At 38.6% G+C, this 25,286-nt stretch overlaps 1 protein-coding gene across 1 annotated transcript in view; it reads right to left on the bottom strand.

Annotated features, from left to right (window-relative positions):
- The window catches only part of FHOD3 (formin homology 2 domain containing 3), a 334,937-nt gene that overhangs the window by 187,842 nt on the left and 121,809 nt on the right, over positions 1–25,286 (bottom strand). The window contains exon 4 of the mRNA XM_031055632.1: positions 13,875–13,942. Coding sequence (XP_030911492.1) covers positions 13,875–13,942 — 68 coding nt within the window. The remainder of the gene's footprint in view (positions 1–13,874; positions 13,943–25,286) is intronic.

Raw genomic sequence — 25,286 nt, 5'->3', positions numbered from 1 at the left:
GTAAAGTGTTAAAGATAAGAGTATTAGTAGACAATATGCCTACACTGTGATGGAAAACAGCAAATACAAAATTTCACAGGAATTTATGCTGGCTAAGGTGCTCACTATTTTTTCATCATCATGTCTTTCCTCAGGGTAGCAGAATGATCCCATAACCCAGTGACACCAGGGAGTGGAGGGGTTTCCTGAGCCTTACATGCAAAACTACTGTGCCAAGGTACTACAGAGCACCACATCTAAAGCTTGTCTGTTCTTACAGAAGGCTCATGCAGACAAGTAAGAAGCTACTAAGAGCTGGATTAAACAGCCCTCAATGAATTAGCCATGCAAATTAGGCAAAAGACCAATTAAAGGTATTAATGGGAAAGAATTACTCTGCAGACAATCCCAGTTGCCAACTGCCTTCTTTTAAATAATCTTAATTTATGCTTTCATACATAACAGTGTAACAGACAAATTCCAGCTTTCCAATAATGCAGCTCCACGAACCCGAACTGTACAGAAAATTTGCTGAGAGTGATTTTTGAATTCATGGCAAACACTTAGCAAACTGCCAAGAGAAATCAAATAATCAAGCCCTTTTTAGTGAGACATTTCATTTACTGCAAGTTTCTTTCAGCTGGATAGTTTATTTACTATGAATTTCCTTCTTTCATCAGAGATAATTTACATAATTCCTACAGTCTGACCAAAGGGGATGTTAATAACTGGGAGGCGATCTACCAGTTTGTGAGAAGTTTAGAAATTACGAGAAAAAAAAATCCATTTCATGTTTTAGCTTGTCAAATTTGTAAAAACAATTTGAAAAATCTTATACAGTCATGTACAGATTCACAAATTTATCGCATGATAAAGGTGATTTATCCTTTAAATAAAGTATAAAAGTATACAAAGTGGAAGCATGCAATCATAACCCACATCTTGGTGAAAGGACATTGTAAAAGCCCAAAACACATAAGATAAAATTCACCCCTGCATATGCACTCTTGAGCTAAAAATTCTCATTTCTTAGTCTCAATGTTTTATCTTTTAGGAGTGCTATTTTTTCCCCCAGTATCTAGATAGAAGCCTTAATAGTGTTTAATAGAACACTTAATAGTGTTTTGGAAAGCTAAGAAGTTTACAAACTCATATGTCAGACCAAGGCACTACAGATGCAAGCCCACAATTTTATGAAGACAAATTTCCTCTATTCATTTTCACCACCAGGTGAGTGCTCCCTCCCAGGTATCCCTTTGTTAAACAGTGTTTTTAACTCAAAACACCTGAATAAGTTCTTCTTCTTTAAGAATTTTGAATCCAGTTTCTCTTAAAACTCAAGAGAGGAAACATATCTATGCAATCACCCAATCTTAATGCAAAGTATATTAAGGTTTCAGGTAAACTAAGGCTATGTGTTATGGTAACAAATTGTCTAATTTAAGAGAAACAATATATATATGTTTCTCTTAAATAGATATATAGATATATATATAACATATCTAATTATTGAGTGAACTAATCACAATTTTTTTCTGGATGGTAATGTTATCCTAGTTCAAAAACATTTCCTTTTTCTTAAAATGTCTTTTCTTGATACTTGAGCATATATTTTCATTTTGCATCAAGTATGTTTGCATAGTCCTTGAATTGAGGAAAAAAGGAATCTATTCTGGATTGACACATAGTGAAATAAAGAACATTGGAAAAACAGGAAAAAGTAGGAATAACTGTGGTCTGTGGCAGAATCTGAATTTTATTAATAGACTTAAAATGCCTGTTTGGGAAAAAAAAAGACATTTGGATAAAAAAAAAAAGTCCATATAGCAGAGAAGTTAACATTAGTTCAGTCTTAGAGTCTTCCAGATTGAACCCTAAAAATAAAATAAATGTTTTAATAGCATTTAGCAATTAACAGTTGCTGACTTTCAGTGAAAGATCAACACTGAAACACCCACTGTAACTTAAGGATGTTTTCCCATAATCTTAAATAGTGAGTACATATTAGTTAATCACCTGGGGAAAAATTAGAAATTAGCATTTGACTGTCAAAATAAATCAAGGGTTTATGTTGATGGTATTTATTTGTCTAGTTAGTTATTTAATTATCTATTTTTTATTATGGCCCTCTTCACAGCAAATTTTGAGGTCTGTCTTCTGGAACTTTTTCAAAGCAACCAAGTCATAGAGTCACCCTAAATTGATAGGAGATACATTGCAGGGGAACAGCAGAGGAAATAGAGGGGATGAGGAACTCCAACCAGACTACTTTTGGAAAGCACTGAATAAACAAATCAAACCTGAATTTAAAAAAAGGCTTTTAAGATACTTCTCCTTTCCCAAATAAAAGGGAAAAAAAAGGTGTAATGAAGTAGAGTACAAACACATCATGCCTAAGACATAAATCTCAACTCAGTACATTATCTATCCCATCATGTATATACGATGAGAGGAAAGAAGCAAACATCTGGAATGTGCAGTGAAAGATGAAAGGCCTGCAAGCACATGCGTTCTACATTGAAAGGAGAATGTTTACATCAATTTTGGTCTAGGATAATCTTTTCAGACCCATTAAATCACTGACTTGCCAAGTTAGGTGACCTCAAGAGTAAAGGCTACTCTCTAGCAGTGGTTAAGAGGTTCAGGTTACCAGGAAGAGAGCATTCATTGTTCAGAATATATGGCATGAGCGTGACAATGATACCTACAAGTACATGCCACACGTGTGTGATAGCAGCTAGAAGGAGGCAGGGAAATGTTGCCATTTGCTATGGAAATGGACTCCTCTGCTAATATTGCAAAGATTTATGAGCCCTTAATCAGCAGGCATTAAGGCACTGATGAGAAAAGCAGCAAAACAGGCAAAGCTGTCTAAGCTTACAGCTAAGCTCCTGCAACCGTAAAGATTGTGCAGCGACACAAAGGCTGGCTACTTAAAAGTCTTTATGAAAAGGTATCATTGGCATCATCAAAATATCATAAATATATTTTACTCATTTATTCACTGACTTATATCATGTCTCTTCCTTTTTTAGGCTTCTCAAAGAAGATATGTATGTCTGTGCAATAGAAGTCTATTTTCATCCAATGTGTAACAGAAAAGACACTAAGTATACTCAAAGTGGTGACTTTAGAACTTGCTTATGTGGTTGACAAAATGCACAAACTATACTTTTTCACCTCCATAACTCAGCCTAGCGACTAAAAAGTCCTCACAAACCCTGTGATCAAGCAGTCTGTACCATGGGCTCCTGTGCAACTGGCAGAAGTAGAGGGAGACATTGTCTTCCTTCCCACACATTTGTACCATTTGATATATTTTATAATGCAGTTTTGCAGGGTCTTACCTGAAGATGCAGACTGAAGATGTTTTTCTAAGGAATGGCCTTTTGCAAGAACATGTTTTATCTGGTGTGCAGCTTCCATGTGCAAAGATAAATTGTTTATGTACTGTTTAAGATAAATTTTTCTTAAGCCTGCTATTTCTGTGGGCCATACGGTTGAAAGTTTGTACCCAAAGCATCATTATTTTTATGCCATAAGAAAGTTGCTTCATTTCCTAATAAGAATTGAGGTTTTGGAACATAGTTTCTCAAGGGGATTTTTTTTTTAATCTAACAAGCACCGTTAAAAGCCTCATTCCAAGTATTTGGGGAAACTGGATTAGTAAGGAATATTCACACTTGGATATGCACATATGTATTTCTTTCTTACGTGGCTAACAGCTGTGCAGAATACTGTCTTTCCAAGGAATCACAAAACAAAACAAGTTGCTTGTCTATAAGATTTTCACCAAGAAGAATCTAACTTTTATGTTTTGAGCTTCCCCCCTTCCTTTAAAAAGCTAACCCATTGTTTCTGTGTGCTTAAGCATTCCCATATTTAATTCTATCTTGTACAATTCTCTCCTGTTTTTGTTACAGAATTAAAGACTGTACATTTTATAATGTTCATTTCTTTAAAGAAGGAAAACCAAGAGTTTCCCATGGTTTCCAGGTTTCCCAGCCTGTGCTCTCCACATGACACATTATTGAGAGAGCCAGCAATCACATTCCATACTGACCAAACTTTCCAAAATGCAGAAGTTGCTGCAATTCAGCCTAAAAGTGAGAGCAGCACAGGCAGACAGACTACCAGCCAGAGACAGGAGAATCTCCTCTCTAAGCTTTGCCTGTGGGTTTACAAGAGGGGATTGCATTCAAACCAGCTCCAGTGGCTGATGCATTTCGCTGTCTGCTAGAGGAAGAGCTTCCTTCTCTGCTCTGTCACTCTGCAACATCCCTATTAAGAGAGATTTAAACTCTGATTATCAGGTCAGCTCTGGTTTTGTCTGTAGACCAAAACTTGTAGGTTCACAAAGATATACTGCATTCACATTCCAAAAATGTGATAATTCACCTAGGCAAAAGGTAAGGTGAATACTGCCAATTCACTGGGCACCATGCATAGGAGAAGAAATATATATCGGCTTAAAGAGGAGGAGCAACCTCCTCTGCTGCCTGAAATCTTTTGGGACAAGATGCTGGCAGCATATCAATACAGAATCCTACGAGCAGAAAGGGCGCAGCTCATTCAGATAATACCTGGCCTGGCTCCTGAAGTAAACATTCTTACTTTTCAAGAGGGAGAGCTAGTGAAATTTTGATTCATTGCTATGTTCATCTATGAAACAGTATCATGGCAGAGTACACTGTCCCTAGTCCACGTTATTATGTCAGAACAAGGTCTCCTTGGAAAGCTCTCTTCCTCTGATTCCCCTGCCAAGAGTTCGCACTGCACAGATCTGAAACAGAAACCCCAAATGATTAAGCTCAATGTGAAAAAAATAAAATAACAAGGAAAACTACATTGATCAGTAAAATGCCAGTGCATTTTAGCCCTCTGAAAAACATAAAAGATGACTGCACTCTTTAGAAGTTAAAGCACATTTTTTCAAACAGCCCCCACCTCCCCCCCCTTTTTTATTTTTAATCTCCTGCAAAGTCAAGATAGGATCACAAAGTTCAGCTGGTTTTAGGAGGATTAAGGTTTAGGGATTAAGCTTCATTCATTTGGGGATGTAAATTAGCGGCAGAGGGACAGCAGCTGACTGGTGAGGAAAGGGAGGAAGGAGGAGGCAGGTCAAAGAGCAAACCATGCACGACTGCAGGCTTTCGCTGGCATAAATCTCAAATGACAATGTATCTGGCACTCCACAACAAGAAAGTAAAATAAAGGAATATTGCCCAATATACTTCAAAATCTTTCTCTGTTACTGAGTCCATAAAGGCAGAATTATAAAATCCAGATTTCTATTAGCAACAGCATCACCAAGGAGTAGGTACTTGTTCTGCCCTTCCTATACTTACTAGTACAAGGAGAATAGAAACAGATTTTTTTTCCTAAGCATTCCTCTGGATCAGGAAGACTTTCACATTAAAAAAAAAATAAAAAAATCCCCCCCCCAAAAAAACCCAAACCAGCCCCATACTTTGCTCCTAATTTGACTGCCCTGGGCAGCAGTAGCCATGTGGTAGCACAGATCAGAACACACTTCCATGTCCTGAGAGCCTTCATATCCACAGGCTCCTTGTACAATCCCAAAGGCTCATACGATTCCCCATGCCAGCAGTAACGGAAAACTAACATACAATTCCTCTCAGCTGCCCTTTTGGGTGCCTACCTCTGCAACCTCAGTGACTACATTAGAAATATATCATAACTAAGCCTCCACAATAATGTTTTTAACTATTGCTACCTGCCTTCAGTATGGATCACATCTGCTGAAATTACCAGCAAAATAATTGCTCCCACTGACAAGACTAAAATGATGTAGTAATAAAAGTTATTTCGTGCTCTATTAGAAACAGAAATCCCAAAGCATTTCCATGGTCCAGCTTTTTTATTGGCTAAATGACAGGTTGCATTTTGCAGATCAAGATTGGCTTGCAATGTTTGCCATTAGAAAAACTCACTCTGGCTTGAAACTGAGTAAACATAGTCAGGAAGTGATTGAAGGAGCACAGATTGCCAAGATATAATTTATAGTTGCTTTCCCACACTTCAAACTATAGTTCTGTCCTTTGGACTCCAAAATTATTGATATAATTAAAATACTAGATTGCCAATCCAGAAGTGTCTGATATCATCTAATTCAATTGTCACTGTTTATTTCAGTCCATTTTAAAAGCCAAATCATCTATTGCAAACAAATCTAGAAAGAAATGATTCCAAAAACATACACACACGCACATATACACACACATCCATACAATAGCTACACACATCCATACATAAACTGAAGTCCTACAAGTCTCTCAAGACTGTGTTCCCATTTCAACCTCTATTATTTATGGAGCTACAAAACAATTCTATGTATGGACTAGAGCCAGTGGTTAAGAAGGCAAGTCTTGTACTAAATATGAAACCTAGCTCTATCTTGGTCAGGGCATTACTCCTAGAAGATGAACCAAACAGAGATCTGAGAGTCCTCTGCTGTGACATGTATTTCCACTCTGCGATACTTGGTAACTCAGAAACTACCCCAAGATAGGTGCTTGTCAGGTTCACTTGCTGTCTTTCTTCTGTCAAATTCCCACCAGCACACCTAGAAGAACAGCTCCTTGAGAAAAAGATTGCCCTGGACTGGGACGTCCCAAAACTGCTCATCTGCTAGAAATAAATGAGGTAGAAGCATTTAAGTGGCAAAGGGTCTGCAAGGACCAAGCAGCTGGTTTGTATCTCAATGGAAGCTTCTTCCCCTTGCTCTACTTGTTGATTGGAAATGCATTTCACCCACTTTACAGACCTTACCAGCTTTGCCAAGCTTCCATCCCTGTTCCCTCCAAACTTTTCCCTACGCTCCTCCATGCTGTGCCTCCATTCCTCATTTTCTTCTGTTCACCAGCCTTTACACCTTCCCAACTCATTTCATGTACATCTGTGTAGAAGCATGGACATAACATGACACAAAGACATCAGTATTTTTATATTGTTCTCTTTTTTCCTATTCTTTCATCTATTTACATGGAGCAACATTTTACAACAGCATGCATGGAAATTACCATCCCCCCCTACTTTCAGTGAGGGAATATACTTAGCCAGCATACAATGGCTTCTGGCGATGATAACAATGAAAATTTATCCCCAGCTCTGTTGTTGGAAGGAAGGGATGCCATCCAGAGGGATCCTGACAGGATTGAGAGGTAGGCCAATGCAAACCTTATGTAGTTCAACAAAGTGACCTGGGTAATGGCAATTGCAGACACATTTACAGGTGGAGCAGAGAAACAATTGATAGCAGCCCTGTGGAGAAAACTTGGAGGAAAAATGTGGGGGATACTTGGGTTGATGAAAAACTCAACATGAGCCGGCCATGTGCACTGGCAGCCCAGAAAGCCAGCTGTATCCTGGGCTGCATCCAAAGCAGGGCAGCCAGCAGGGTGTGGGAGGGTATTCCACCCCTCTGCTCTGCTCTGGTGAGACCCCACCTGGACTGCTGTGCACAGTTCTGGTGTCCCCAACATAAGAAGAACACAGAACTGTTGGAGCAAGTCCAGAGGAGGGTCATGAAGTGGATTATAGGACTGGAGCACTGTTCCTACAAAACCAGGCCAAAAGAGTTGGGGCTGCTCAGCCTGGAGAAGAGAAGGTTCCATGGAGACCTCATAGCAACCTCCCAGTACCTGAAGAGAGCCTACAGGGAAGTCAGAAAGGGATTCTTCATCAGGAACTGTAGTGATAGGACAAGGAGTAATGGGTACAAACTGAAAGAGGCGACATTTAGGTTAGATCAAGGAGAAAAATCAGCCTAAAGTCTTTTATGTTTAAATTTTTCTGATTGATAACAAGTCAGTAAAACACACATATTGGCACCTAACATGGAGGGAAGAAAATAGAGATTTGCACAACTAAGACAAAAACAAAGATTCCTTCAGTGGATGTAACTGAAAACCCCAAAAATTTATGGTTGTCTTATGTTAATTAAAGACAAAATTTAGAGAGGAAAGGGTCCTTAGCCTGCACAACAAAGTTGCTCCCATGTCACTTATGTTCTTTAAGTTTGCTTTCTTCAATAACCAAGATTGAATTATTGTGATCCTGCCTCATCTTCACCACTATCTTCTTCAAAAAATCTTATTTCCCCTTTACTCTGAACATTTCCTCTTCTGTGACTTTAACTGCATTACTTTTACATAACCTGCCTGATTTCTGCAACAGATGAGGGTAGGAAAACCATCTTACTGTGACGATATAATGTTTACTTCTAGTGCTCCCACTGAACTTAACTTTGTACCTGGGATGAATGCCATGTTCACCTGCAAAAGTCCAGGTTCTACTACTGCAAATGTTGGGCTGCCTTTTTGAGTTGCGCAGAACAATAAACTGAGAGGGAACTGAACTGCACTACAGTTCTTAAAACAGGCTGAAAGAAAGAACACAGAAAAGAAACTGTGCTCCTATTTAACATGTTGAACAATTTGTAAGCACCTTTCTGCTTTCAATATTTCATTTTATTCAGTTAATAAGGCCCAGATAATTAGATCTTTTTTCCCCACATAACTTTTTCTTTCCCCTGTGAGTGCAAGAAGCAAGCAAGCAAAAAAAAAGTCACACCTCACTCTCACATTAAGCTATTCAATTATTAGGCAGAAAATCTTTGGTTGCCTCCCCCCTATAACGGCATTTAGCAGGAAATGAACAAAAAAAAAAGCCCTGCTGTACCTATCTCTGTTTACCATAGTCTATCTCCCTACATACACTCAACCACCCAATAAAAATAGCAGTGAAACTAAAGACATTTTATGCCACTGATTTGATGGGGACAGAATTTCTTTTTTTTCACCTTTTGTAGACCACAGATATATCAACACACTGTGTGTTTGACCTCCCAGTTAATAGCAGAATTAAAAATTCCTCAAAAAGTCACCTAGAGCAGACCTAACAAAGTATATTCTCCACAGCAGATAAGCAACAGATCAAGCAACATCCAGGTATTGTATTACATACCTGAGGAAGCTAAAGTAGACAGGGGTATCATACTAAACAACATTTCCTGTTACAATTCAAACATTCACAGTGATTAGAGAAGGAATACTGGTGGGTTTCCAAGTTTTAGGCTATCTGTATGGTGTAAGCAGTTCACATTTTTTACTCTCATTAAGCATTGTTCAGATCTTGGCCTGTAACACTGTCTAGACATGAAGAAGGCACGCTACTTGCTAATGAAACTGAGAAACTAATTTTGACATTTAATGTGTCATATCTATTTTATTTATAATCTCTAAACAGTAATGAGACATCTCCTTTGTAAAATAGGATTAAACAGATCTGTAAACTGCTACATAGAACTCTGGTGAATTTGATTTGTGAAGGAAATGAAGGTTTCTCTTTTTCATGACTTAAACAAGAACCCTTCCAAGAGGCTCTTAAAGGGGAGAGGTGGCAGGCAGCCTCCTCACAAGTGTTGACAGCAGCCCCTAAATCAAGTGTCACCCAGCTTCAAACCCTAAGGAGTCATCAGTCATGCTTGCAGGAGGGGAAGGAGCAGCCCCCTTCCTTGCGATCAATGAGGCAAACACAGAATACTCCTTCTGCACTCCTAAGGATGATTGATGACTCCTTAGCAGCTGAAGTGTGTGACATTTGATTTCACTCACTGATAAGATTGTGTCTTCCAAACACCTTCTAGTTAATGTTTCCAGGGCCCGCACATAGCTGTTCTTTGTCACGTTTTTTAACACAAAGCTCAATTGTTCAATGATTAATGAATTTCTCAACAACAGATGAAAATTCTGTAAGAGAATTTTGTAAGAGAATTTTCCCTTGATAGTCTGATCACAACACAAAACAGGAATCTAGGCTCCTTAAGAAAACTGATGGCAGATCTCCTGCCCCTGTCAAATGACACTTGCAGGCAAAACAATCCTAAAAAAGAATTATCTTTTTTTCCTGAAGACTTTAAAATATACACTTGAGGTCTGCTTATCAGAAAACCTAATGCATTGGTTGATATTGATTAAAAGTATTTTCCGAAATTTTAATAAGCAGATTTCCACAAGGTTATCCATTTCAACATACTTGAAATGTGCTTTACGGCATTCTTATTTTTCTTACAGCATCATATTCTTATTCAGTTATTTCCTATTTTGAAATGATGCAATCAGCATGATTTGAAACTATACTTTGTAACTACAAGGTACACTTGCTTATAGGTTTTAAAGCATGCCAGCTTTATATTGCATCCTGTTGTATCACAGGCCATGTTACATAAACTTTTTAGTATCACTTAAATCTTACAGCACTATTTATATTCATTTTTGTGGTTTTGCCCAATTTTTTTGCTTTTAAAGAGTGATATTGAATTAAATGCTTTAAGCAGATGTATTTTTAAATCTCTTATGAAATGAATAGCATTTTTTGATCCTGATTTTCTAAGTGCCATGTTTGGCTGGATTCTGCTCAATGCCTTTGGAAGTTTTAGCACTTTGCACAAAAGTCATGAGGTTTTGATAAATACAAGAACCAGGCAATTCAGAAGTCTGTCAGAAAATCCATTCAAAAGGAAAGAAACTGTACTGGTTGTCAATCCTATCTTACTCTGTAAGCTTGTTTGTCAAAAAGCATACTGGTAAATAGAGAAGGAAAACTGCAGTACAATCCAGAAAAAGATGATGACTGTAGCTCTCCCACCCCTTCAGAATGAATGATTGGAACAGAATGGCAGCACTGTCAAAGAAAAACGCTCCACATAACCTTCATCATTTTGCCAAAACCAGCCCACCAGAAGAAATCAAAGGGAAATTCCAAGTGTAGACTTGCAAAATGAATCTTTCATCTAAATTTTGAAACAAAGACATTGCTCTTGCCAAACATTGCTAAACTTTGCCGAGGCCTCACGTGAAAAATCCAGAACTCTGACTATTTGGAATTCAACTTCAATGTAAAACTTGGGCTTATTCCCAATTAATGCAAATGAGACAGTGCACACTACTTGAAGGTCTTTAAATTAAAAATTATCCTGATGTAGAACTGTGCCAAATTAAGTCAGCAATGATGAATTTATAAAAAAATGGTGTTATGAACTGTCCTGGCACCTAAAGACATGAAGTCTCCATAACACTTGGAAACCTTGTTATTATGAAAACACTTTTTTAAAGTCAACATCTTATTTCTAAAGTGTTACACTCTCAAGGAATTTTAAATACTCTCTTTTAAGGGCATACAAAATTAAAAAATATATTTATGTTGAACAACACACTTTAAAAAAACTATTACCATAACGATAAATTTCTAATGCTGACATACTTTCATGTCACACACACACACACACACACACACACACACACACACACACACACACACACACACACACACACACACAAAAAAAAAGACATTTTGGACAAAAATATTCCATTTATAATATAACCTTATTATATTTACTTGTATTTTTCTTCAGTAAAAAACTGGAACAGCTTTTCTTTCTAAAACTGATACACAATCACTTTACATTTTCTCTCATGGTTCATTACGAGATAAACTAAAATCACACTCAAAGGATGCCCTTAGTAATGCTGTTGTTAAGGACAGCAAAGCTGGCAGGTAAACCCGGGTTGCCAGGGGTTTGTTTTCCAACTGAAAGTGTACTACCTCAAACACTTGTGCATATTCTATGAATCCTACCCAGCCCAAGGAACACTCTTCAAGTTCCCCCTAAGAGAACCTGCATTTTAAGAGTATATGTATTTCAACCTGTATTTTAAGATTTTTTTAAGGGTACATTTGCTCAAAAATTAGCCACAGTTCCACCAGAAAGAGCTTCTTTATGTGATAACTGATAATTCCCAAATTCCTCTCCCTACCACTTTCATTACAAAATAAGAAAGTTAAATTCTTCAAGGAAAATTATGTCCTGAAACAGCCTGATAGGTTTCACTTAAAACTCAATTCATACACAGATATGGGTTTGTGCATCACTTTTCCCTTCTCTCTTCTTACTCTCCAACACAGTCAACCCCTTAAATTACTAGGATAAATATTTAAACAGCATTTTCATTAGAACAACTGATCAGATGGAAGAGAGAGATCTTACTGATGTGTTCTCTGAAAGCATTGAGCACATGTGCTCAGAAATATCTACTAGACTTCAAATAACCTATAGTAAAGAGGGCATTTATGAATACCCAAACTGGGAGAATTCATGATGGAAGGGCATGGATGATGGAAGGGAATTAATGATAGGAGTTGAAGGATGGGTGGGAAGAGAGGCTTAGCCTCTCATTGCTAAATATGTGCAAGTGCCCAGATTACCTGTGTAACACATAAATGCAGAGAAATACAAACATTTCCCAGAAAGAGCTGAGGTGCACAAAAAGATAAGAAACCAGAGAAGTCTCTTGGAAACCTGCCTGATTTCCTGTGAGCACACAGGCCACATGCTTGGCAACCTTACAGGGAAACCCAACTTGCCTCCCTGTGACTCTCAAGCACTTGTCTCCCTCTGGGAATGAGGGACTGCTTCTTGAAGAAACAGGGATTTTCCCAATCTGCACTCATGGGATGACCAGGCTGTTTGGAACTGGAACTCCTTTCTTTGTCCAAAAATTTCAAAAATCTGGGAGATTTTTCTGACCCAGAACACATCTTCAACTACCAAGATTTAACATTAAATGGTCCACCCTTCACCACTCACTCCTATTGTTTAGAAAATTTTAATTCTGGCATTAGCTAAATTCTAAATTTGAAACCTATAAAAAGGATTATGCATTTAGAAAATTTGCAGTTCTGCAGTCTTGCAGATTTTTTAAATGTTTTTATTCTTATTAGAATAAATGTCTATTTAAAACAAAGCAAAAATGTTAAAGTAAGAGTTTAAAATCTTTCCATCTATCTATTATAGCTAAAAAAAAGGATTATAGGTTTTCATCCTCCATTTGGATCCATTAGTAAAGAAGTGCTCCTCTTATTGTTCTCACTTATATTTACTGAAAATGGAATGTCTCAAATGAATTCCATTTTAGAATTGCATTGAGAGCATGCTCTAATTCACACAGATGGAATTTTTTTTTCACTTTTCCTGACCTCTTCTCTCTAACAAGTTTCCTCGCATCCTGCAGTTTTCCCAAGTCCCTCTCCATATCCAGTGAAACCATCTGAAATCCAAGACTTTAATTCAAGCAAATGAAGTGGCACCACACCACTTGTCTATCACATTGTCTACTCCCCCACAGGACCCAAAATCCTCCAGATTTCAGATTTCCTCCATAATGAACATTCACATTCAAATCCATGCCTTTCCTTAAAATGATCAGTCACTACCACATCCTCCTCAGCTCCATGAAGCATCTTTTCGGCTTATCAGTAAATCCTTTCCTCTAAACTGAGTCTAAATTCAAACACATTCAGAGATCTCCCAGTGCATTTTGGTTCCTCATCAGAACTGTTGCATGTTTCCCATAAGTCTTTTAAGTTTTTGATATGGCTTAAACCCAGACTATTTGTCCATTATCAGGCCAACACTGGGCCATCACCCTAACTCATGGTTTCCCTGGCTCACCTTTTCAAGTTCCCCTCCAAGTCTTCCCAATACCAAGACATGCCACTGTCTAAAGAGCAGTCTAAATTCCCACCTAAGAATTTCAATTTACTTGTGTCCTTTCCTGGTAGATTTACACTCCTCACTCTGCCATTACACCACATCTCATCCTTCTGACAGACTGAAGGAACATAGGAAGGTTTGCAGATCATAAAAATAAAAGACTCTAAAAGGGAATTGGCCAATTCCAAATTACAAATGAAGTAAAAAGTCTCTTTTGCCAGAAATTGTAAGTTATTCTCTAAATTAAATTTTAAAAAAGTTAAAAAAAGAAATTAAATTCATGTTCAAATCACAGAATAGACAGCTATTATTTGCTCACCTGAAATATCTGTTTCAAGGAAAAAAGTGCCCGTCTCAGCTCCCGTCCACTGGAATTGTAAAGTTTTTCTGGGAAAACAAAATAAGACAACAGAAAAAACTTCAGCATAAACAAAACTGACAACACAACAAGAATGTAGTACAGCTTTTGAAAGAATTATAGCACCCACTTCACATTAGGCAGACTTCTCTTAAAAAAATTAGTTTTTTAAAATATAGATACAGGACTTATTCATTAAATGTGCATGTAAACCAGGATTTAGTTGTCTATAATTTAAGATGGCATCTTCCAGGTAAATTCACAATAGCTTCAACAAGATCAGTGAGAAACAATTGTTTCTGGAGTTTTTGAAAATGCTTAGAAATACTGTTCTTTCTGGATTAGGTAAATTTAGGGTTTACTGAAAGTACCAGATTAATCTCAAAAGACTTGTCTGAGACCACTCTTTGCCTTTGTTATCAAAGCTAGAGCCACTGAATCCCATCCTTGACTGCCTTCCCTCTAGACATTCTTTTCTCATGTTCTCATCTTTCTATTGTTAAATCCTTTCTCCAATAGCAATGAACGTTAATACCAGAAATAGTCGGACAGTCTGTTCTTAGCATAATTCAAAACAGTGTTTTATTCTCCTGAAAACTGATCTTGACCTTTTTCTAAATGAACCAGAAGCCTTCTTTTCATCATCCAATACTGAAATGTATTACTTCATTTATTCCCCTACTAATGCATTCTCACAGAAATAATTTAAAGACAAAAGCAACTCTGCTATCCTTCTGAACCCTGCTACAATGTTCATGCCTTGGGAAGAAGTCTTGAACTGTGCCTCTCAAGTCTGTTACAAATTTGTGACTGTGCGGGAATAGAGCAGAAGTGAGCTCTTCAAACCTTCCTGGTCTACTATGCTTGGCGTATTTGATAGAAAGAGACTTTATTCAACACATCTACAGTCCTAAATTTAATTTTGTTACACTACTGTAATCCAAGAGCAAGGACAAAGGAAAATCAAATCTTCATGGTAACCTCAGATGACACACTTGCCTCAGCCACGAATCACCATGAAAGCACCCTCTCTGCAATCGATAGAGCAGTGGCCTGTAGTGGCCACCAAGTCCTGAGATGAAAGCTGGAATGCCCATAGAATGATAATAATCTTACGAGAAAATTAAATATCAAACCCCAACATCTTATATCTTACTTTCCCTCGTCTATTTCTCTTTCAATTACTACTTTACACTACAAAACCAAATTAAATTTTATTTCCCTCTGTTAGCAAGTTGCAAAAAAGGGACTAGCATTTGAGGATTCAATGCATTTATAACTCAGTGATCATTTTTTGTTTCAATCAAGGAAGGTGAGGTCTAATGTTAAAAAAAAAAATAATTCTTATTCCAACAGTCATCTTCAACCAAAGGGAAAATATGAAGCAAAATGTCAGCAGAACTAACACTATTTTTTTTTAACTTTGGAAGTAGTTTTGTTCATCCCTAATTGCCTCTGATTTCAAAGGTAGAATGTACAGAACTGGCAAAACTATTGTTTTTATAAGTTGTCTCCTTTCTTGCACTTTTATAGATTCTTGACAAAACATTGGAGAAACAGATTTCACTTCAAGCTATAAACTTAGAGGCACACTTTAATTACTCTCACTTAAAAACGCACTGGCATGTGGGACCACATTTCTTGGCAGGATAAAGAGTAATTTTGTCAGGAAAGCCTAAAGAATAATAAAGATCTTCCAAGACCCGGTCTGTCAACTTTACATGCCACATTACACAAAATATTTCTTTTTGAAAGTTACCTCCATCTGGCATTTGTTATTACTAATTTCCCTCTATTCATAATTCACCAGCATCATTATGAGCAGAATGTCTCCAAACAAGGCAGTGCATTATCATCTTAATTAAGAGAGGCACCACTTCTTAAAGTCCTGGCAACTTTGTACATAAATATCAATGTCCTAACAAATGCCATCTGTTGGTCTTGGTCTTGAACAGAAATCATCATCCCAGCCTGGGGTGAAGTCCTAACAAGCCATTGTTATGATACCATAACACTGGTTGTTTCATTGGTGCGTGAAGATTTTTGGTACATTTCAGAGGAACAATGCTAAACATTTTTTCTCCTTGATGTTTTCACAGAGCATAACCTTGGCAGTCTCCTTGATGTTTTCACAGAGCATAACCTCATCCTTGGCAGTGAGGACAAACAATGCTCTCCCTGCTCGTCTGCAGCAAGGAGGATAGAAGTTACTGACTGCAGCTCAAAAAGGGGTCTATGGATAGAGTTAAGAATCAACAACTACTGCAAGTATCAAGTTTGACAACAGTTGTGGCACGTGTCACAAATGTTTGAGGTGGGTTGCAAATCCATCTGAAGAGTGACAGTCCAGGTAAGTCATCTCACTTCTGACATCTTCTACCAGAGACAATGTACACTCGCAGGTACCTCCTCACGCAGAGCTGATCTTGTTCACTCAGCTCAAAGATACAAGTCCACAGCATCTTCACCTGTGACTCTTACACACAGGCACCACACTCTCTGCATAAGTCTTGACACTCACTTCTTACAATGTGGGCAGCCACCAGAAACATTCACTGGCCATAACCCAAGGAGGAATGTGAGGTGACCATGCTACATCAGAAGATGCTTTGGTTTAAAAAACCTCAGTTCAGGATGAACCTCATCCAGGGCAGCAAAAGCCTGCATAAGCCAAGGTACTGCACAGACCTTTAAAAAAGCTTGTACTTTTATTGTGTGTGCTGTTTTTCATGTTACAACTGGGGGACACTTGCTAAGATGTTCTCAAGGCCTTAGAGAATTCCCACTTGTTAACAGTAACTTTGGCACCCCAGGGACCTCAGGATCATCTTAAAATCTCTAGACTGCAAATGAAGCTACAAAAATGCATCAGCAGAAACTGAAAGCAGAAATCAGTTCTGAGCTCTTTTCCTATGGCCGAAAAACAAAATTTAAGAAAAAAAAGAGTGAGAGGAAAAGCCACATTTGTTTACAATGTTTTCACACTGCAGACGATCCAGAAACTACATAGCAAATGCTTTTTAATGCTCGTTTGACATAAGCAGTTTAAAGCATTGCCCTATGAAGCAGACTGAGAAATAACTTTCCATGTTACAGCACAGAGGTGACTAATTCCCATAGTACCTCCCTGGCAGAGCTGTCTGTAACTGAAACAAATTATGCCTACAGCTTTGAAACAGGAATCTAGCCAGCTACTATCACCAAACCCAGAAAATTCTGAGGTGCTCCAAGGACAGTCCAAAAGATTCACAAGTTCACAGCTTTGTTATAAGGTGTCTGATAAGCTTGAATGTGTACACCAAAACTGCTTTACACCAGAAAACAAACCTCTGTATTTCAAGCAGGAACATGTGCTGCTACACTTCTCCCTGAAACTTCTCTGGCCCTTTGGTAAAACACACTTCCTGTCCTTCCCCAGGCCAGGTGCAGGCTGGAGACATTCTACATTCATATACTTGAAGGTAAGATAAAACAGGTCAGTAAGTTCGTAGGTCAGGGAGTTGGTGATACCTGACACTGCTAATGATGGTGGCTTTGACAGCCGTGTCCTGATAAGTGACACTATTGCAGCCACTTTTACTACCTTTTTTCAAGAAATAAAGAGCTGCATCTGTGGCTGTGAAATATTTTTAATTGCATATACACAGATGACAGAAAATTCTCCTTGCAGCTCCCTCTGACGTTAACTAACACTAGAGGGCACTGCTTATTGCCTTATTCTATGAAAGAAAAGGCACTCTGCCCCTCCGTGGGCTTCCCACTGATACAGCAGCACTGTTTGGGATGCAGAGTTGGTACTCCATTAACCGGGAAATCCTGCTTTTAACCTGTAGACTGTAAGATATCCAAAGAAATTGAAAAGCATCAGTTCTGCCAATCTCAAACATTCAAAATCAGAGTCAACTCTTTTGAAACTGATAGAAAACCAGGTATTGGTATGGGCCTGAGTTTTATTAACTGCAAGAACCAAGAGTCACATTTATTAAATTATCCTTCACATCATAGTAGGGAGGTGTATATCCTTGGAAGACAGAGAGATTTCCTTAGCTCAGCACTTGTTTCTAGAGGCAGAGAGTCACAGATAACCAGAATTGTGGTAGAGCCAGACACGTGTGAGAGGCAGCAACCTGCAAGTGGCTATTTTGGTTGCTGTTGCAACCTGCAACAGCAGAACTTTGATTAAGAGAAGCAAATATGCTCTAAAAGAAAAATATTATTCGTTACTCTGTATTTTTTGCTTGTTTTTACTTTTGTAAAAAATAACTCGGGCTAAGTGAAAAGGGATTCCTATAGGTGAATTTGGTACATATGTAGCAGTGGAGGGAAGGCAGTTTGGTTTGAAATCAACATCTTTTCAGAAACGAAGTCTTTAAAGATATATTATCAGACAACTTGCAGCTTTCAAATAGACTCTGTATTTTCAAAGAAAATTGTCAGAGGCTCAAATTTCATTGGTTTTCACCTCTTTTGATTATGTGGGAAAAGGGACCTTTTAAAGAAAATAGTAATTTGTCCTTATATTCTTAAATAAAGTACTGACTTTTCTTTTGCCTTCTATGGGGAAAAAAAAAAAAAAGAGTGTTTTCAATCCACAGTAATAAAAGAAAAAGTGGAACTGGCTGAACATTGCTTGGTTCAGTCCCATGTGTTACACCTGACCTCTGACCGACAGGGTACCATCCTCCTCCCTTCCTCTTCCATCACACCCATTGAATTAGTCCCTGGGATATAGTAATTTATACAGCATCAGCCTTTTGAGCTGTTGGCAAAGGCTTGTGAACATCTGGCTGAGCACAAATGGGAGTTGCTCTGCTTCACTTGCTGCTGCCTGAATGACCTCCATGTCTCCCATCCATGCCTCTTTTCTTTAAACTATAATTTCAAGATGAAGCTCTTTTCCTTACAAAAACATAAAAGGGAGATTAACTCCACATTTGATTACATTAGCAGGATACCTGGTGCAGATCCACTTAAATGACATTTGAAACATTTCCTGCCATTCATTTTTACCTGGCATTGGACAGAAGTAGCAACATTCTCTGGCTTCCAGTAGCCACTTGCAAATTAGGCAGTACTTAGTTTTCTAAGTACTTGCTGCAAATTAGGCAGTACTTAGTTTTCTAAAAAAAATTCTAAATTTTTTAGAAGCTAAAAAATTTAATTCCTCTCCCTGCAACAAGGAGTAAAATATTATTTTAAATGCTCACTAGGAAGAAGTGTTAATAAAACTAAAAGGCTTTCAAAATTTAAATGAAATGCCTACCCTTCCAGCAGCACTGATGGGAAAAAAAAAAAAAAAACTTGAAAGAACAAAATAAGTGTTTACAATGGTAAGAAATTTTGGCATTCATTCTTTCTGTGAATGCCCATGCCACACTTCTAAATTTATTACTGAACTATTCCAATTTTAAATGCATGTTACTTTATCTGAACAAATGTATACAATTGTAGAACTAAAAATTTGAGCAATACAGCAACAAGTCAGGCAAATGAGTCCACTCCTGTGAACAGGCATCAGGAACCAGCCAGGCAGACTTCACTTGAGTAGGCTCATGGGTACATACAGTGCTGCAGATCTATAAAACAACTGTATATAAAACTAATTAGCGTAGTGTGCCAGTCTTTCACTTTATGTCAAACAAATTAAAGCAGTTCTCTAAGAAAAGACCTGGTCCTGTGCCAAGAATAGGCTCTTAGTTTAGCTTTTGTCCACGAAAGTTAGTCATAAATGTGTTGGCCAGACAAGGCACTCTCCTTTTCTTCCCAGACCCCCTAGAAAATGCACGAAGAAGGGATTCATTCACAGGCATATTGCCCACTATTACATTAACACAATTGCTGCTTCTGCTGAGATTACTTTGCTTTGTATATTATAAATTTCCTTTTTTTCTCTCTGAATTCAATCTTACTTTGTCTGGATAAATGGATAATGCATTAATTAGTGGAACATGTCACATGTGAACTCAAGCTACATATTCTCCCACTTATCTAGGGATAAATGGTTAGCACTTAGCATAGGAAAGGAGCTTTCTCACAATACAGGACCTTCGGCAAAGCAAGTGGCCGCGTACAAATTTCGGGAAGCCAAGCCCACATCACTGTCAGCACCGACTGCTTTGGAGGAATGTGCAGGCTGCCTCCAAGGAATGCTGCCCCAGCTCCCCGGCAGAGAAAAACCCTCCCTACTCTCCTTTTCATTCAGGCACACAGCAGCTGCTTAGCTAATTATCTGGGACAGTGGGTCCCCTCAGCGAGCAGGGTCCTTTGCCCCCAGTGGGAGAGGGGGATCCTTTGTCGGGAAAGGATCCTATTACGCCCGCATATGAGAAGAGCTCAGCTTCAAGCCTGCATCCTTATTCCCTTTCTCTGTAAAGGACCTGCAGGTGGGGAGGGGGAGGAGGGAAAGACAAAATAGTCTTGGACACCCTTTCCTATCCCATACCCTAAAGCCGTGTTGGCAGAGGCTCAAAGTAAAGAGTGCAAAGAGCCACCTGCAAACCCCAGGGAGCCTGTGGGTTTGGACTGACAAGCAGGGAGAACTCCAGGGCAGGATCTCCCCTGGGAATGAAAAATACCCAATTTGGCCAGCACTTCAGAGCAACTGTATACACTCACGCATGGGATTTTCTGCCTCTTTGAAAGTAGAAGTCTGCTCTCCTGACACTGCAAAAAGTACCCAGCTGAAAGAGCCCCTGGATTTCCACAGAGAGAGTACACATGGCAAAACTCCTACTCTGGGAAGATGGGTGGAGCTAATATTTTTTGAATCTTTTTCTGAAATGCCAAATGTCTTAACTTCTGTCACAAGGGAATTAACATAAGACTGTCAGCACAAGAATGATTATACATTTCAATCCACTGAAAAAAGTATCTGCTCCTGCAGGTGCAAGTGTCCCCCCTCACTTCTTGCTCCTGTGTTTCTAAGAGATATGAAATGAGACTCAATCACTTGGGAAATAAGTAATATATAAGAAAAGTCCAGAGGATTACAAGGACCCTGAGGATGAGGATTCAGAGACATGCAACAACAGGTCCTTTACATTCCGAACATATAATTCCTGAATGTCCTGGTGACTCCCCTACCCTTGGTTCTAGGTGTTAGTCAGTGCTGGAGGCATAAACTACAGTAACATCTAAATAGCTCCACGACATTTAAAAGAAGGAGGTTTTTATGTAGATATCTGGTAGAAGGGACTTTCCAGTCTTTATCGTACTCCACTGTCATGGTTTAACCCCAGCTGGTAGCCAAGCCCCAGGCAGACACTCACTCTCCCATGAGCGGGATGGGAGAGAGAATGGGAAGTGTAACTGAGAAAACCTGTGGGTGAGATAAAGATAGTTTAATAGTAAAGAAAAAGCCACCCACACAAGCAAAGCCAAACAAAGAATTCATTCACCACTTCTGATGGGCAGGCAGGTGTTCAGTCATCTCCAGGAAAGCCGGGCTTCATCATGCCTAACAGTGACTTAAGGAGACAAACACCTTCATCCCCAGTGTTCCCCCCTTCCTCCTTCTTTCCCCAGCTTTATACGCTGAGCATGATGCCATATGACATGGAATGTCCCTTTTTGGTATGCTGGGGTCCGTTCTTGTGCACCCCCAGCCCCCTCGCTGATGGTGTGGCGCAAGAAGCAGAAAAGGCCTTGACTCTGTGTAAGTGCTGCTCAGCAGTAACAAACACATCCCTGGATTACCGACAGCGTCTTCAGCAGAAATCCAAAACAGTCCAGAAGTCTCTCCCAAACTAGGTACTATGAAGAAAATTAACTCTACCTCAGCCAAAACCACTCTGGTAGCATAAAAGGACTATAGTGATGTCACCCATTTCTATCAAACTTCTGCATATTCTGCTTGGTTTCAAGCAAACTACATGTAATGGATAAACCATTAGCCAGAATTTCCCCTTTACACAGGTCTAAATTACTATGCTTTTACTTCTACAGACCCATCCACATGGAACTAGGAAGAACATTTGTTGTGCTATCTGCACATATTATGGCAAACAAATGCCAGTGATTTACACTAAAGGGAGATGTTAAAATGCAGCAAGTGTTTATATAGTTAAGTGCAAAAGGAAACCTTAGTCTTCATCTGCTGGATCCAGGCATTTAAAGCTGTGGAAGATGGGGCTCTCTGTGTATCCTGCACTGCATTATGCTTGGGATCCTAAAAACTGATGGTGTCAAAACTTCCTCTTACTGTTTCCATTTCTAAATTAGCATATTAAGGCCCTGCTTGCTCATAAGCAAAAGAAAGGACATATAAGGCAATGTGGGCTGAGATCAGGGTGAAGCTGCCTGACAAAAAGGGCTTGTACTTTTCTTCTTAGTTTTATATGTCTGTACTCACTACTGCTTTCCCAGTTCTCTACTGTAGAAACCTGTGTCAGTTATCTTTGACGGCTGCTGTGGAAAAAAGGACATAAGCAGTAAGAAAGCCCAACAGCAGGAGAGCATAACAGTAGGTTCTACCTAATGTATGAAGTAAAACTCAGAGTGGGATATTAAAACTCAGTGTCAACAAGGAATCACTTCATTAAACAAAAGGCAACACCAATGATCCCAAGAAACTTGAATAGTTTGCAAATTTCCATGATTAATACCCCCAGGCTTTTAAAATTAGTTGTAGCTGGAGAGATAAAGAAAATGCATGGAGTGTTCATTGCGAAAAGACCTTTTGTAGAACTGGCTTTCAGGGTCTGGCTGTGAAAAATATTGCAGAGCAGTGCCACAAAAAGTTTTCTGGCCCTCTATGAGCCAAAAACTGTGACTGGAACAGCAAGTCAGCTCTGAATCCACTTCCCATCTGGTTATCACCACAGCTTTTATTTCCAGTTCCAAATTAGTTCTCTCATGTATCCTTTCTGATTTTGTAAGCTAGAATACAGAATTCCTCTTTACAGTTACAGTTACATTTCCCAGTGAGTCTGATGCCTGCTGATAACTTCAAACCCATGGGGACACTATGGAGGTCTATGCACACAGAACAAACTGCTCAATCAGCTCAGTCTTCCTTCCTTCCTTGAAATAAAAAAAAAATAAAAATATTCAAAAGATACAGCCTTTCCAACATATTAACAAAATAAAGAGCCTCTGCCTCTTCAGCCTACTTATTCCAGCCATGGAACAGGCACCATAGTGTACTTCCCTACAATGATTTATTGATATAGGTCCTCTCCACTTGAATGCAAAAGGCACTAATATACTCTTTAGTTCTGAAGTGCAGGAAACAGTACTTTGGGTTGACATCTTCAAAGGAGGGCACTTCTGCATGTCCAGAAAATGCTACGACTTCCCTTCTGTAAAAGTCAAAGGGTTACAAAAGGGAAAAGGCTGCATAACAAGGTCAAATATTACAGCACTGGATTAGAGCAAGTGGTGATGGAAAAGACTTGAGAGATCATCTTGTTCATCCCCCTGCTAATGCAAAATTGTTCCCTAGAGAGTAATACAGCAGGAAAGTAGTTGTTATGCTAAAATATAGGCTATATAATTCAAGAGAATGGAGCTGGGGAAAATTGCTAGAAAAGAAAATAATATAGAAGAACTTACTGCTTCTTTAGCGATTACTGCAGCAAAACTGAGGCTAAACCATAATTTTAAAAAGTATGTGGAGACCAACCTTTAATGTTTGTTTCAGTTTACAACTCAGTCCCTGAGTTGCTGACCTGTGTATTTGTGCTTGAACAAGCACATTAGCCAGTGCCTCCTAGATTAGAAATATTTAATAAGAATATGCTAGCCGTGATTTGTGTTTTCTGGTTTTATTCCATTTTAAATACAGTGCCAACGTGTTGCTCTGCATGTTCAATCAGTATTAGTAAACAAAGAGCAACAAGAAAATTACAGCAAACCATCACCAAAAAAAGTAAAAAAATTGGGCACAACCTCACTATTCCTTGAATTATGGATGCCTTATCTGTGCTGACAGCTTGGCAAAGCGTCTGAGCACAAAGACATCGCAGCTTTGTGCCAAGAACCTGAAAGAGCTCCTGAGCTTAAAGCTCATATCAAGTTTTTCTATTGCATAATACATGACAAAATATGTCAGATGCTCTCTCCAAGACCAAGTTGTTGCAGTGATCCTAAGTCCAGCCTCAACAAGTGCATCAGAACTTAACTAGTCCTTTCACTTCAGAGGATGCAGCCTCCTAATTACCTGCTTGCATTGAAGCATCAATTTCTTCAGAAATTTGGGAAGCAAGGATGAAACCATTCATCTGATAGCAAGGCAACAGGCAAGAGGAGCAGCAGCAGCAGTTCATGTTGAAAACCTGATAAAGCTGCTTCTCCTCAGACTGCTGTAAGCAATTAAAATTGTGTGTGTATTTTTAAATATATGAGCCTGCATTGCCTATGTGCTTCCCAGTCTCACAGCCACGCTGCTGGAGACAACTGGTTCCAACTCAGTGTTAGGAGGTTTTTTTTGACCATTTGAAGTGGCCAAGATCAATAATCCATCACAAAATCCTCAAACACAAAACTCAGCAGGTGTGCCTGTGATTGTGACACACTTTCAATATTAAGGATTAGTATTTAATTGTACTTCAGCAACCCCCAGAAACATCATCCACACAATGACAAAGATCCCTTCTGGAAAGCTTCTAGAGGTGACATCGGAATCCAGTGGAGCTTCATCTTTATGATTCTTTTATCCCAAAATTAATTTGAAAAGAGAATAAGCAAAGAATGCCACTGTAAATGCCATAGCATCTTCAGGATTTTTATTTCAAATTTTCATTACAATTAGTGATGAAAATATTGATTTCTAAAACATTTTTTATAATTTAAATTAAATATACAAACCTCCTTAGTCTAAAACTCTTGCAATATCTCAATATAACAGCCTTTTCCTTATGTTAAGAACTTTATTTGTAACTTATCTTTTCTACACCTTCCTGTTCTTGTGTACATCCTCTAATCAATTCACATCTTTAAATGTGTAAACCCAGACACAGCAATACAACTAAGGCTTTACTGATTTTGAGTATAGAGGAGAAAGAGCATTTCAACAGACAAAGATTTGGCTTTGTTTTAGTGTTACAGTCACACAACAAAGAACAACCCCTTAAGTAATAGTCTCACAGTTCCTAGCAGACGTGATCTCAGTCAAAAACAATAAGCTTGTTTACCAGCTTTGTTCTAATAACTTAAACTGCCTTTTCCCATGTGCCTTGATGCATTTTAGAGTTTTTTGGAAGGATGCTTCTTTAGAATACTTGAAGGATATAGTTAAATTAACAGAAATTAAATTTACAGAGATGGATTTGCAACAGAGGGAGAATGAAGAAATATCAGATGTGCAGAAGGAAAGACTGAAGCACAAATACTTTTAGCAGATGTCAAAGTAATTCAGGGTGAGCAAGTTTCCCA

Source organism: Geospiza fortis, unplaced genomic scaffold (assembly GCF_000277835.1).
Source record: "Geospiza fortis unplaced genomic scaffold, GeoFor_1.0 scaffold206, whole genome shotgun sequence".
NCBI lineage: Eukaryota > Metazoa > Chordata > Aves > Passeriformes > Thraupidae > Geospiza > Geospiza fortis.
This window is presented reverse-complemented; position numbering and strand designations above follow the sequence as displayed.